Below are 15,807 nucleotides of genomic sequence, written 5' to 3'. Positions count from 1 at the left end.
ATGAATCATCTAGAATATTGTTCACCAAAGGCATTATGCACTGCTCTGTAAAAGATTGAAGGAAGAGAGCCCTCTGTTTAGTTCTGCCTCCCCCCCCCTCAAAACTCTTTTGAAGGCAAGATTGATCCCTAAGGCTAACTGTCAGAAGTAGAATAAATAAACTTGTCTTCAGTAGTCAGTCATTTCCATTTTCGTCCAGTAGCAGTGGCACAGTTTATTAACTGGAACAGCACAGCAAAGAGATGTGTTTGAACAGAGTGTTTGTTTTTGAAGTTTATTAGCAATATTTTAAACATCCTTCTTATAAACCTTCAGTCTTAATACCTAGTTTATGGGTAAGGATTACAATTGGATACATTTATTATCTTCTCTCACTTTTTACCACGTCTCAAGGGAGTATTGTATACAGCCAAAATCTGCTCCAAAATTGCATCAACTTCTATATTTCTAAATACTTAAGAGGAAAGCCATCTTTTATGTTACACTTGCTAAACTTCAGTATCCGTAAACATAGTGAGCCCCGCACCCCATGTTTATTTATTTTTTGCATTTCTAAGTACCATTTGAATGCCATTCGTTCCTACTTCCCCTCATCTTATGTTTACTGTAAGAAGGCAAAAGCTGATGATACAGTGTTCTTATGGGAAACATTATGTAATTCCTAACTTAGGTTTGCTGTTCTCTGGGCTCTGACTTCTTTGCAGGCAGACTTTGGTCTCTGAAGAGGGGACAGAGAGTACCTTGCATCATTCAATAGCAATCTCTCCAGGCCAAATATGGAGTAATATTGGCTCTCTCTAGAGGGAGTTTGTTCCCTAGGATGTGTCAACTGGAGGCATGTGTTTCAGAGATACATAAATCAAGGAAAAGCAAGGGGGTGTTGGAGCAGGGCTATATCTTGTACTATGTAAGACTCTGTAATGTTCTGGCTTATCTGCCTTGGCTATGCATTTGCAGGGGAAGCAAGAGCAATCCAGTAGTTTTATTAGGTTTCCTGTTTTATTCTGATCAGATTTACAAGCATCAGGACTGGAGTTGGTGTAGTTGGGCACCCGCCTAGTTTCACATGACCCCCAAAGCCTTCGTCTCGCTTTTGCAGTCTGTTCACCTGCTCTCTCCAAGCATGTCAGCAGTGACAAGAGCAAAGATCAGGAGAAACCTCCACTTGCCTTGCTCTCTTTTTACAAGCAGTGGTGTGATTTGGGTACAGAGAGTGAGAGGGACAGCGACTGGGTAGGCCCATTTAGGAATGGGACCCCACTGAGGGAGCCTTAGCCAAGGACCCTCAAAGGCTGATAAGAATAGTTGGTTGAAGCCTGTGAGTGATCAGCTGTTCAGTATTCATTGTTTTTAGAATTTGACCTTTGCTTTGTTTAGTTCATAAAGACAGGGGAATTTTCTTGAGTGTAGCATTAAAAGTAATGTCAGTAAAGATTCTGTTGACATTTGAACACATAATTTGACCTTTGACCCACCCTCATGCTTGATCTGCATGTGTGTTCAGCATGAAGCATTGAAATATGCTGTATCAGGATAAGAAGAATGTGATGTACAATGACACCCCATTCAGCTAATCTATGGAAAATAATTATTGTCCACATGTAATGTTCAGAAAGCAAATCTTTGTGTGAAACAATTGGTGTTGGGGAAACCAAAAGCATGTCTATACATTAAAACAGTCTGCAAGATATATATGCACACCCCTTATTTGCTTGAAAGTAAGACCCATGATGTCCATGGAGGCTTACTCCAAGTTAGCAAGGCTTCATTATTTATATAAGTTATGGTTGTCTATTGTATCCATGCTCATGCATTGCACAATGCAATTCCAAAGTCAAGGCAGGGTAATAGCAAATTACTAGGAGCTGAAAGTTTATTTTCAGATATATGATACATGTTCCAAGTTGCTTGGAATATGCAACATATTGTGAAACCTTTAATCTTGCCAGTTGCCTCCATATCAACAGCTAATACTCAAGTTCGCAATCTTCCTGTTAGGGTTTATATTATTATATAATACAATCAAAAAAACAACGATCAATGTTTTGTTTCTAGCCTGACCACATAAAATTATAATAGCAGTAGCATGTGCGCAGCAGCGTCCTTGAATGTTGAATAATTCATAAAGTATTATTAATGGTTTTGCCAAAATAGCACAAATAACTTCTCCCTCTTCAGAGACAAGCTACTAACATCTCTGCTCTGCGTACTTGTGCTTTTAGAAGTTCAGCTTATTGATTTTCTCTTTTCAGATAGAACTAAAACTATTAATACCAGAAGTATGCATTAGAGACATTATAAAAATGTGCTTTGTAATTGTGCGTTTTGCTTTCAAGATTGCGCCCATTCTAATGCTCTGTTACATTCCCAGCATCTGAGCAAGGGGGCACTTGTGTGGCGAAATATCTTCCAACCTGTGCAGCAGTAGCCTGTATGCGTCACAGAAGAATCAAACTGTGTCTGAATTTATCCACACTAGCAGCTGAAAGTGGGCCCTTCACTGGTCTCGCTCTTTCCTCAGTCTTCCTCACTATTCTCCTTTGATTTGCAGGGCAGCAGTTGAAGAAGGAGCAAAAAGGGTTTTCTTGTGTGTGTGTGTGTGTGTTTCTTTGTGGCTGATTAGCTGTTTTCCCTGTGTAAAGGTCAGAGGGGGCAGGGTTTCTGTTGAGGCAGGGGATTAGCTGTGGGAGGAGCTTATCAGAGTTTGCAGGGCAGCAGTTGAAGAAGGAGCAAAAAGGGTTTTCTTGTGTGTGTGTGTGTTTCTTTGTGGCTGATTAGCTGTTTTCCCTGTGTAAAGGTCAGAGGGGGCAGGGTTTCTGTTGAGGCAGGGGATTAGCTGTGGGAGGAGCTTATCAGAGTTTGCAGGGCAGCAGTTGAAGAAGGAGCATCTTTTAGATTTAGGGGAGCTAGTCTCAAACGTTTGTTGGGGGAGACCTAGGGGGTTTTTTTGTGGGGGAAGTTATTTGTCCTGTCTTCAAGCTTTTTATGATGGAGGACCTCTGTAGCCACCCCCAACGACACGATCTCAAGATGGAAGGGGAGGGAACAGCTGCAGTCGCCTGCGATTCCTGCGCAATGTTTGCCATCTTGCCAAAGGTTGCAGGAAGCTTTACCTGCAGCAATTGCATGTTGATTGCCCTTTTAAAAGACAAAGTCCAGCAACTGGAGGAACGTGTAGCTACGCTCCAAAGAATTAGAGAGCTGGAGCTCTTCTTGGAAGCAACAGAGCACACCGTCCCCACCAAGGAGGAGACAGGGGACTCCCCTGAGAAGGAGGCTAGTTCACCAACACAGGAGCCAGATATATGGAGAAACGTGACTCAAAGAAGTAGGAGGCCCAGGCTTCACTCTGATTGTTTAGAAATACACAATCGCTTTGAGGTCCTCTCCCCTAGCATGGAAGACGGAGAGCAGCCTCCATTTGAGGATCTCTCCCTCATTACAGTCGATCAGGTATATGAAGACGAGCAGCAAAGTCAGTCCTCAGGGAATGTGCAGGTGACCTTGGAACGGACAGCTCACGGAAGAACCCCGACCAAACCCAAGAGGAGGCGTGTAGTGGTGATAGGGGATTCCCTACTGAGGGGAACAGAAGCAGTGATCTGTGGGCCTGACAAGATGTCTCGGGAAGTGTGTTGTCTCCCCGGGGCTAAGATCCAAGATGTAACTGAACGACTGCAAGGAATCATAAAACCCACTGACAATTACCCCTTCCTCTTGATTCATGTGGGAACCAATGACACTGCAAGCAATAGCCTCCAGAAGATCAAAAGAGACTACGAGGCTCTCGGCAGGAAATTGAAGCAACTAAATGCACAAATTGTCATCTCGTCTGTCCTCCCAGTTGAACGACGTGGCCCAGGGAGAGAGGGGGAAATAGTGGAAGTGAACAGCTGGCTTCGCAAATGGTGTAAACAGGAACGGTTTGGATTCTTAGATCACGGACTGCAGTTTCTTGAAGATGGACTTTTGGCAAGTGATGGGCTGCACCTCACAACGGTTGGGAGAAATGTTTTTGCCAAAAATCTCAGAAACCTCATCAGGAGGGCTTTAAACTGACTAATGTGGGGGAGGGAGACAGTGCTCCTGAAGGTAGGAGTTTATCAATTAATGAAGATGATCATCCAGATGTCATAGACCAAATGGAGCAAACAGCACGCGGACCTAGTGGTGGGAGGAAAAAATCCTTAAATAAGAGACACGGGGGAATGATTAATGGACTTCAATGTCTGTACACTAATGCGCAAAGCATGGGAAATAAACAAGATGAGCTTGAGCTCTTGGTACAGCAAACTAAATATGACATAATAGGCATCACTGAAACCTGGTGGGATAAGTCCCACGATTGGAATGTAATAATGGGGGGATACAATCTATTTCAGAGAAACAGACCAGACAAGAAAGGAGGAGGAGTGGCGTTATATGTCAGGGATGTGTATACCTGTGAAGAGATCCAAGATTTAGATCCTCAAAGCCAAAGTGAGAGCATTTGGGTCAAAATTAAGGGAGAGAAGAATAACAGAGACCTCATTGTGGGAGTTTACTATAGATCCCCAAGCCAAACGGAGGACATAGATGATGCCTTCCTGGAACAGATGGCCAAGCATGCAAAAGGAAGGGAGATAGTAGTAATGGGGGACTTCAATTACCCGGATATTTGTTGGACGTCAAACTCAGCCAAGAGCATAAGGTCAAACAGATTCCTCACTGGCCTTGCAGACAACTTCATTGTCCAGAAAGTGGGAGAAGCAACAAGAGGAACAGCCATTTTAGATCTGGTCCTAACCAATGTTGATGACCTGGTTAGTGGGGTAGAAGTGGAAGGATCATTAGGCGCGAGTGATCATGCTCTTCTGAAGTTTACTATACAGCGGAAAGGAGCAGCCAAGCATACTAGGACTCAATTTCTTGACTTTAAGAAAGCCGACTTCATAAAACTTAGGGAAGTGCTGGGTGAGATCCCATGGACAACAATACTAAAAGGAAAGGGAGTTCATGATGGCTGGGAGTTTGTTAAGAGGGAGATAGTAAAAGCACAACGTCAGGCAATACCAATGAGACAGAAACATGGAAGGTGCCTAAAGAAGCCAGGGTGGCTATCTAAAGAACTTTTAACTGAATTAAGATTAAAAAAGGATGTGTACAAAAAATGGAAAAGGGGGGAAACCACCAAAGAGGAATTCAAACAAATAGCCAGCACGTGTAGACACAAAGTCAGAAAAGCTAAAGCACAGAATGAACTCAGGCTTGCTAGAGAGGTTAAAAGCAACAAAAAGGGCTTTTATGGGTATGTTCGTAGCAAAAGGAAGAACAAAGAAACAGTGGGGTCACTCAGAGGAGAAGATGGTGAAATGCAAACAGGGGACACAGAAAGGGCTGAACTCCTCAATGCCTTCTTTGCCTCAGTCTTCTCCGATAAAGAAAACAATGCCCGACCTGAAGAATTTGGAGCAAATGATTCAGCAAAGGAAACACAGCCCAGAATAACTAAGGAGATAGTACAAGAATATTTGGCTAGTTTAGATGTATTCAAGTCTCCAGGGCCAGATGAACTGCATCCAAGAGTATTAAAAGAACTGGCAGATGTGATCTCAGAACCACTGGCAGTCATCTTTGAGAATTCCTGGAGAACAGGCGAAGTCCCGGCAGACTGGAGGAGGGCAAATGTTGTCCCTATTTTCAAAAAGGGGAAAAGAGAGGACCCAAATAATTACCGCCCAGTCAGTCTGACATCAATACCAGGGAAGATTATGGAGCAGATCATTAAGCAAACAGTCTGTGAGCACCTAGAAAGGAATGCTGTGATCACCAATAGTCAGCATGGATTTCTGAAAAATAAGTCATGTCAGACTAACCTGATCTCATTTTTTGACAGAATTACAAGCCTGGTAGATGAAGGGAACGCAGTGGATGTAGCCTACCTTGATTTCAGCAAGGCATTTGACAAGGTGCCCCATGATATTCTTGTAAAGAAGCTGGTAAAATGCGGTCTTGACTATGCTACCACTCAGTGGATTTGTAACTGGCTGACTGACCGAACCCAAAGGGTGCTCATCAATGGTTCCTCTTCATCCTGGAGAAGAGTGACTAGTGGGGTGCCACAGGGTTCTGTCTTGGGCCCGGTCTTATTCAACATCTTTATCAACGACTTGGATGATGGACTCAAGGGCATCCTGATCAAATTTGCAGATGACACCAAACTGGGAGGGGTGGCTAACACCCCAGAGGACAGGATCACACTTCAAAACGACCTTGACAGATTAGAGAACTGGGCAAAAACAAACAAGATGAATTTTAACAGGGAGAAATGTAAAGTATTGCACTTGGGCAAAAAAAATGAGAGGCACAAATACAAGATGGGTGACACCTGGCTTGAGAGCAGTACATGTGAAAAGGATCTAGGAGTCTTGGTTGACCACAAACTTGTCATGAGCCAACAGTGTGACGCGGCAGCTAAAAAAGCCAATGCAATTCTGGGCTGCATCAATAGGAGTATAGCATCTAGATCAAGGGAAGTAATAGTGCCACTGTATTCCGCTCTGGTCAGACCACACCTGGAGTACTGTGTCCAGTTCTGGGCACCACAGTTCAAGAAGGACACTGACAAACTGGAACGTGTCCAGAGGAGGGCAACCAAAATGGTCAAAGGCCTGGAAACGATGCCTTATGAGGAACGGCTAAGGGAGCTGGGCATGTTTAGCCTGGAGAAGAGGAGGTTAAGGGGTGATATGATAGCCATGTTCAAATATATAAAAGGATGTCACATAGAGGAGGGAGAAAGGTTGTTTTCTGCTGCTCCGGAGAAGCGGACACGGAGCAATGGATCCAAACTACAAGAAAGAAGATTCCACCTAAACATTAGGAAGAACTTCCTGACAGTAAGAGCTGTTCGACAGTGGAATTTGCTGCCAAGGAGTGTGGTGGAGTCTCCTACTTTGGAGGTCTTTAAGCAGAGGCTTGACAACCATATGTCAGGAGTGCTCTGATGGTGTTTCCTGCTTGGCAGGGGGTTGGACTTGATGGCCCTTGTGGTCTCTTCCAACTCTATGATTCTATGATTCTATGATTCTATGATTGCTGGATGATATACCATCATAGCAGGGAATGACTCTCACCAACTATATAGTCTCAAAATAAAGTGTCAGGAAGCTTTTGAGCACGCCCAAGGCAGTGAGTCCATCTCAAGTCTCACTGCAAAATCTGAAGATTTGCTTTGTGGGTGGAAACTGAGAAGGGTTGTCTTCACACTTTATCATGAGACTAGTCACTTTCAACTCTTCTGTCAGCCATTTCTTTGCATAATGAGCTTTGGTGTTAGTCACAATGTGGTAGGGGCTGATGTGATTGTATCATTCATGAGAAGTGATGTTGTTAGCATTATCCAGTAAGGAATTGTAATACTCATGTGGTCATATTCCAGACAGCAGAGAGTTACATTGTGATTTGAGAGTTGTAGTAAGTACAAGATCCCTTAAATCAGGAACCTATGCCCTCCTGATGCTAAAATTGCATAGAGATGTACGCTGAGCTGAGTGTGTAAGAGAAGGAAACCCCTTTAAATATATAAAGAGATTGTAATCAAATTGAATAAAGGCAACTTTTCAGCTAAGAAAAAGCATAAATATTTTTCATCATAAATAAATAACATAACATAAAGAAAAAATATGACTATTCAGACTGTATGTTACATTGTAATCACAATATAGCACTACCTTTACAGTTTATGGTGATTTAGGGGGAAATTCCTTGCAAAATAACCCATGTTAATTATAAGTTCCAACAACAGCAAAGTTTAGAAGCAAATGTCATAGTTTATTAATATAAATTATATAATGCTGCATAATTATTGGAATATATTGGTGCAATTATGTAGCCAATGAAATGCAGTGTTACCTCTGGTTACGAACTTAATTCGTTCTGGAGGTCCGTTCTTAACCTGAAACCGTTCTTAACCTGAAGCACCACTTTAGCTAATGGGGCCTCCCGCGCCGCCGCGTGATTTCTGTTCTCATCCTGAGGTAAAGTTCATAACCCGAAGTACTATTTCTGGGTTAGTGGAATCTGTAACCCAAAGTGTTTGTAACCCAAGGTGTTTGTACCTCGATGTACCACTGTATATAAAGCCAAACATAGTGGCCTAATTTGCACATCACGGGAAAGCCAAACCACAGTTTACTAGGACCACACAAACGTGCCAACTCCTAGAGAGAAATTCACATGTGCTTTGCTCTTCCCCAGTTCCTTTAGCACAGCTCAGTGTACAGCTAAGCAGCACCAGATTTAGGGTGGTACAGACGGTTCTCCTGCATAGGGAAGTGAGCTGAAGGGGTGCAAAATTAAAAAGATAAATAATTGAGAAGATCCCTTGGGGGCGCCAAATTTGGGACTTTACAGGGCACCATATTATGAAAGATTACCAAAGTCCGCCCCTGAGCTAAACCAAGGTTGAGGTCTCCTCATTAATCATGATTAGTAACCATAGGACAAAAGCTTGCCTATTGGTCATAGGTAAGGAGGAGATCCCTTAACCAGACAAGATGCTGTTCTTAAAAGGACCAAGGAGGAGCAAATAAGTATGAGCTCTTCTCTGGGAGCCAGCAGTAAACCATAGTTTACTATATTGTGGTGTGCAAGGCAGTCCAGTCACTTAATAGTCTGTCATTAAAAGCACCTCTTTTATCTTTCCTGTTAGACTGTTCCTGCGGAGGGGCTTGTGTCAATATTAAAGAAGAGAGATGATAGTGATGCTCAGATCCAGCGGAGAGAGTCTAAAAGAAGAGTAAGATTCCTAGAAATGGAAGACACATTTGACCAAGGTACCCTGCTTTTGTTTATCACAACCCCCCGCCCCTGCCCCCCAAATTACACAATATGAGTTGCAGTCAACTAAGGCATACTTGAAATCTATTGAACAAGGGATCGTCATGTCTCCTGCTTAAGGATGGACACAGACTAGTTCTTGTGTTCAGAAATGGAAAATTAGCCATTTTATGCTTCTCGTTCACAACAGGCACTGGTGCGAACTGCTACCCACATAGCCCTATATAGCATCCTTTGAATGTCTACTAGCTCCTTCCCCATTTCATTGTAAGACTGGTACCGGATACAGATTCCATAGCTTCAGCCTTAGGCAAAATATTTTTGTCCCTCTCTTCTCTCCCCACTCCATAGTTGCTGTGTTTACCATCTAGCCTGATGAACAATTCTGTAGAACTAAAAAACTTACACTGTATTCAATGATGTTAGGCATTGCCCTACATTTTAGCTACTCGTGGCATAGATTATTATAAATTGTTCTCTTCCAATTTTGTTTCTATATTTTTATCGGGGGAGGGGGGCGACATACACAGTACATTCATTCCATTTCATGCAAAGTTTCACGAAGAGTTTCCATTTCACGCAAAGGCATGTTGACCCATAGTAAGGCAATGCCTTTGTTACACCAACCCACGTGTCATAAAATGGTGAGCAAGGTGCTTTTGAGTCCTCCAGAACTCATCATCAGGCTGGGTGGTAAACGGAGGGGGTGGGGGGTCTTGTAGAAACAAGTGATAAAGCCATGCATCTTTATCTTGTAAGAGTCCAAAAGTAGTTTGGTTGCCTGCGATTTCAACAGCTGTGTGTTATGTATCTTATTTTTACAGAGGAAGTTGGAGGTGGCTCCTGTGTTCTGCTGATCTTATTGTGCGTAGCAACTGTATTCCTTAGTGTTGGAGGAACTGCGCTGTACTGCACGCTTGGTGACACAGAATCTCCTGTATGTACTGACTTTGCTGCCAATATGGACTTTTATTATACTCGAATAGTGCAGGGTGTAGAGGAACTTAAGCACTGGCTATCCTTCACATAGAAGAAATTGCTGACAGCTCACTGACAATTGTTGAAGAGAGAAAAATATTTCAAGCTGCTTGTACCATGGCACCTTCAGAAGAGTTACAGTGAATGACATAGGAAGTACCTCTGCTCAGGAGATACTTTCCTGTAATCAGGGGCGCATAAGTGGAATTCATGCTACTATATCATGAGGCAGCATGACGGACTGATAAACTGCCCTACTGTTACCTTTGTGTGATGCTTTCAACAGCAATCCACCAACCTTAGGAAATGAAGAAGAGAAAAAGTTTTATCACCTACCCTACAGTTTCCAGTCCCCACATAATTGTATGCAATCCATGTAAACTTAGAGCAGGACTATATTGTCTTTCTGGCTGATCATGCAAAGATGTTGTCTTCAACTATCATGCAATAAGTTCATATTTTATGGAAACGTACCTTATTTGGGTTTAATTACTGTTTGTCCTGATTTTTAATTGTCCTAGTGAGTTTTGTAATTTTATTGGAGTGGTGCAGCAGAAATCAGAGCCCTCAGCCTAGTTGTTAATTAATTTGTCTTGCATTTCAGATTGTAGCAGCTGTAATGAGTGGATGCCTCCATTGCTTCATATACAGCTTTTTAGTTGTAGATTCCTTAAAAGTGGATTTTTAGAAAACGTTTGCCGCAACAATAAAAAAATGGCATTTTAAATAATTTTTACGGCCAATAAATGGTACCATCTGCATCCCTTGTAAAGGGCTATGTCAGAAATTTCTTTTTTAGATATACAACTATTATGTTTTAAGTGTACATCTAAGAATGAAAACAAAACTTTTGCAAACACCACTAACATGTCCAGGGAGCCATTATCAGCTACGCTTCCCCACTGAGTCTATGCTCAGTGGCAAATATGGTTTCTTCTTTGTAGTGAGCAAAATAAGCCTCAGTATCAAAACTGCCTTAGCTTTAATAAAGCAATTGATTTCTCCTTGACCAAATTATGAAGGAAAAGGGAAAAAAATAATTAAGAAAGCTCTGAAAAAGCTTGCATATCAGCTTAAGAATATCTGATATATATTCTCTCACCCATGAAAAAGATGAGCATCAGTCTATCTTGTGGTGACAGTACATTCTTAGTTTTCCTTTTGGCTGAAAATTTTGTTAATTCCAGAACTGAAAACGACAACAAACACCGGACTCATGACTGACACCTGCCGAAATCTGTTTGGAACTTGATTCTTATTCTGAAATCACTGAAATTATTCGGTGTCAGTAATTTTTTCTTTTTAAATATCCACTGCATGCTGATTCCTTCTAATCTGCATTTCTTAAGCTTTCTGATAATGATATGTGAGACTAGAGAAAAGTTGGATAAAATCCCCAATTCTCTCCCTACCAAGAAGAAATTGCTTATATAATAATCAGGCATTGGAGCCTGCTGGATGAGGCCAGTGGCCCATCTAGTCTAGCATCCTGTTCTCCTGGTGGCCAAGCAGATGGCCGTGGGAAACCCCCTGCCATTTCTAGCCACTGGTATAAATATACATTTGTACTGTAAAACTGGAATATAATGTCTATTTTTTAAATTAATGGTATAATCTGTTAGTTGATAATGAAATTAAGGGCTTGATTGAAGCTCTCAGTCAACAGTTATGTTCGTATTGGAGGAAGCAGGTGGGAAGGCAGTTTTTGCTAATCTCTCTCCCCCCTGCAGTCTTCTTTGTCCCCTGAAAACCTGCCCAGAGCGTTGTGGAATCCTCTGAAACAGGGTGGGAAGTAGCTTTGGGGGCAGAAGACAAAAGAGGGAATTGGCGAAAATCACCACCCCCCCTTCCTTCATGGGCAGCCTCTGCTGGATCCCTGTTCCCTCTCTAAAAGGAAGGAGCCTTTCTGTTCACAGAGGGGCAAGTATGGATCCAACCTTATATTTTTAGAAACCAGTCTCCAGGACTCTAGTGCATTCCACTAAAGGTGTGCGCAGAATATGCTAGTGGTGTATGATGCAGAGTGTACCAATATTAAGGCCTTGGCTGTGCAGAAAACAAAAGTGCAATGGCAGTGAAAGTTAAATCGTGAAAGCGGTGTTCTGAATGTTAAACTTCACAAGGGAAGGCTTTGGGGCATTTGAAAGGATTTCCATCTTAATGTGAATTGGTAAGAAAAAGATTCGTTTTTATATCACGCTTTTCCTTCAGAAGAATGACATGTTAACTACACTGGCAGTGCTTCTTCTAGGTATGTCCCCTCTCTGCTAAGTGGCCGGTGTTATGCAACTAGATTCCCCCCCCCCCCGTCTCTATCTATGTGATGAGAAAGAGAGAGAGTGCACACCTGGCACACCTGTTTAATTAGCAGTCTGGATATGTCTTTTGGATTGGATCTCCTCTTTCTTCCCAACCCTTCTTGGAGAAGACTCTTTTGCATTTTGACCTCTGGTGCACCAATCCCATTTAGTTCCATTGGCTGGCCAGCCTGCAATGTTGGCAAAGCAGTTAGTTGTAGAGTTATGCTGGCATAGCTGTTGGTATACTCCAGCCCATGGTTAGGATCCAAAGAGCTCCTTAGCTGCCTGTGCACAGATCTTTCCACATTAGTGTTGTCCTCTCTACCCCTCACCCCCACCCCGGCTACAGTTTCTCACACCGCACCACCAGAGATTGCTCTTGCAGTTCTCCAGGGTATAGGAAGTCTTTTTGGTGGAGAGGATTCAGAAACACACTTGTTCCCCCTCCCAACTATACTGTACTTTGATTTCTTGGCCTGAAGATTTATGTGCTGACAGAGCAAGTCTTACAATGGGGTAGTTAGCAATTTTATGTGTTTTGTGTCTAATGGGGGGGGGGGCTTCGTTATGTCTAAACACAGTTTTCCATGTGCACTCCAAAGGCCTTTTGTGTTCCACTCTAGCAGTGCTTGAACCTTCTAAAAGGGAGGCATGAGTTTTTAACCTGATTACTGGCTGGTTCAGTACATCACTTTTGTCTGCTCTTATTAAGTTAGCTTGATCTGTAAAGGAATTTTCTTATTATTTTATTTTGTAATTTTCTGATGGATTGTTGATGAGCATGCCTTCTGTAGCTATAATGTTGTATCTATAATTATGTAGTTACTATATATTTTGGGGTTTTGTAATTTTCAGTTTGATGTTCTGTTGAATATTAATGTTTAAAGCAACCACGAGTTTCACCTCTGTTTTAAGTGTTTGTGCTCCTGATCACCAAAAACATTGAGAATGATAACTTGAATTTTTTTTTTAAGTATGCCATCAAGAAGCCTTGTACTTAGGTTCATTTTGGCAGAAGTAATGTTAAAATTATTTTTATTGCACATTTAAAAGAGAAATACAATGCAGATTTTAAAATATCTCACTTTGCACTAGGGTTGCCAGATGCCCCTTTAAAAAAAATATATAGTTGTTTGATTTTAGATCACAGCAGTACCATAGAACAGAACTGATCTCCTTTATTTTGTAACACCCTGTTCCACCAGACTCTGTATATTTTTGAATTTTTACTATGGCAATCCTATCGTTATACCACCTTAAACTGACATACTCTGCAGCCACAGAGCCCAGGCCACAGCACCCATATTGCCCTTGTTTGAGGTGGAGGGCAAACAGAATAGGCAGGTGTCATGAGCTGGGTTTAGAGCAGTCTTATGGTTGATCTCATTTATTAGCACTATATGGAAGCAGTCTCAAATTTTTGACCATGTTGCATGTGCTGCTTCATCTCTCTGCTGATCATGTGATCCTGACCTGTAGCTAGATATTCCAGTTGGTTCATATAAGAAATTAAAACATCAGTAAAACATTGGTACTAATTCTTGTTTGGTATGATAGTTCACATGCTGTGTGGTGACCTTTCAGGTGGTTGGCTGCGTAACAAAATTTGCTCTACCTGGCCTTTAAAATATGCTGAAGTTGCTCTCCATAGTATCTCAGGCTCTTATTCTGCAAACATTTTATGCAAATGTGACCAATTTGAAAGAGAAGGCTCTTGTATAAAGCTATGTTGGGTCTCAACCTCCATGTTGAAACCGCTCTAAATGAAAAGCGCATCTCCAAATTGCTGTGGAATTGAGAGGAACTAGAAGGTAGGAAACAGTTTTTCTCTTTCATTGTAATTCATGTATGCAAAAGGCCTTGAGCTATAACCCATTTCTCATGGTTGTTTCCTCCTAGTTGTCAATGGCTGGGTCTTGTAAATAAAGCTAAGTGAGAGAGAGCAGAAAGCTAGGACAATACAATTAGATTGTTCCAAATTATACTATAATACATGGGATGTGGAACTTTTATAAATTTATATATAAAAACAATTGGCTGAATATTAAGCTACATTTGTTTAAAAGAAAATTCTAGTTGCTTCTACTTTAATAAGGCACATTTCTTCCAATCACTGCCTCCCAGCTTGCTAATCTTTATACAGTATATTGTACATGTGTGTGATTGTGCCTCAGTGGATGTGCAATCAGTTACTGCCAACAATGGGAATGCCTTAAGCTTTTTTCAGTAAAACGCAAGTGAAAATCCTAAAGCCAAATTGGGTATCAAGTTGAATTTTGTTAGTCTAGCTAGCTCACATACTATTGAACTTCCAATAAAAGGGCTGTTACACTCGTAAGAATAAGAAAACATAGCAATTTAACTTCTGCTACTGTGTAAAGTCAAGGCAAATCAAAGTCAATAATAGATGTGATAAATCAAACCTTAGCTACTAATAACATGGGAGGAAATTACTATTTGAAAGCATCAACCAAGCTTGTGATTTCTAAATATAATGAACAAAAATAAAGTGTCCCTGAGAAAATGCATTGAGTCTTTTGAGTGCTGTTATTAATAAAGGATGTAGACCTTAATAATGTGTTCTAGATAACTACTTGCCGTTGTTCTCAAAAAGCATTTTAGTAACTCTGTTATTTTACAGTGACTTAAAAGGAATTAACAAGCAGACCTACAACCAAGCCTTGGAATGAACTTGTTCATTTGAACAAGGTTCACTGAACTACCCATGAGATTTGTTACCATAATTGCTAGGTGAATTAAAGGTGAATTAAATTTATTTTGGGATAACTCTGTGAATGATTTCTTGTTCATCCTCATGTTCCTTCCCTTCCCCCACCCCCTAGCACTCTGCAGTGGGGAACTCTCAGACCCAAGCACTTACTCTTTAAAAATGAAAGTTAAGTTGTTTTTAACTGCTTAATTCTATGGAATTGTGTGATTTCTCTGCCATTCCTAGCCCAGTGCTGCATCTGCTTCAGCCAAGAAATGGTGGCCCCATTCCCTGCTCCTATTGGAGTGCGACAAAGATTTTCCATACAATCACTTAAGAACAAAGTTGTGATTTTGTTCTAAGTAAACTATTTATCTAATCTGGAAGATCGTATTTTGTCATGTTTTCCAATATGCTGCAGTTTCTGAGAATTATTATTATTTATTTTATGAAAACATGTAAATACAAAAGTTGAACTGCAGCAGATAGTACTACTTCAACTTTTGTTTAAGATGCAACTCTGACAATGTGGGTGGAGTTCAGCTGAAATTGCAAAGGGAGTGTTACAAGAGGAAACTAGTGCTATGGAAATAATAATAATTGTTCCACCATATGCTTTAAATTTTCTGTTCCAGTATTCTCCCCCCCCCCCCCCGCATGCACTTTGCAAAGCTTACAATCGATAAGCTAAAAAAATAAGGGGCCTTACTGCCTGGAAATGGGAAATACAAAACCACACAAATGTTTTCTCAGTCTGCCCAGTGTTTTGACTGAAGCCTTTACTGATTGGCCTGGTTTGCATGTCTCATTAAACCATGGTGACAATAAACTATAGTTTATTGTGCCAGTGCCCACTCCTCAATAGCAGGCACTTCACGCCTCTCCTGTTCTTGCAGGGGCCACACCAGCAAGCAAATTGGCTATAATCTGTCTTGTCATTATGTTTAAACTCGGGATCAGGGTTTGTTTCTCTCCAAATGAAAAACAAGCAGTAGCCAA

General features: G+C 41.4%; 1 protein-coding gene across 4 annotated transcripts in view; it reads left to right on the top strand.

The window, feature by feature from the left end:
• CNST (consortin, connexin sorting protein) overlaps nucleotides 1–14,626 on the top strand; it is a 46,870-nt gene extending 32,244 nt beyond the window's left edge. For all 4 annotated transcript variants that reach the window (XM_082215027.1, XM_082215024.1, XM_082215025.1 and 1 more), the window contains exons 11-12: nucleotides 8,693–8,816; nucleotides 9,645–14,626. In XM_082215027.1, coding sequence (XP_082071153.1) covers nucleotides 8,693–8,816; nucleotides 9,645–9,850 — 330 coding nt within the window. In that variant the 3' untranslated portion in view covers nucleotides 9,851–14,626. The remainder of the gene's footprint in view (nucleotides 1–8,692; nucleotides 8,817–9,644) is intronic.
• Nucleotides 14,627–15,807: the final 1,181 nt, after the last annotated feature.

Source organism: Podarcis vaucheri (genome assembly GCF_965113315.1).
Source record: "Podarcis vaucheri genome assembly, chromosome: 3".
NCBI lineage: Eukaryota > Metazoa > Chordata > Lepidosauria > Squamata > Lacertidae > Podarcis > Podarcis vaucheri.
Note: the sequence above shows the minus strand (reverse complement) of the source record. Positions and strands in the feature narration are given on the sequence as shown.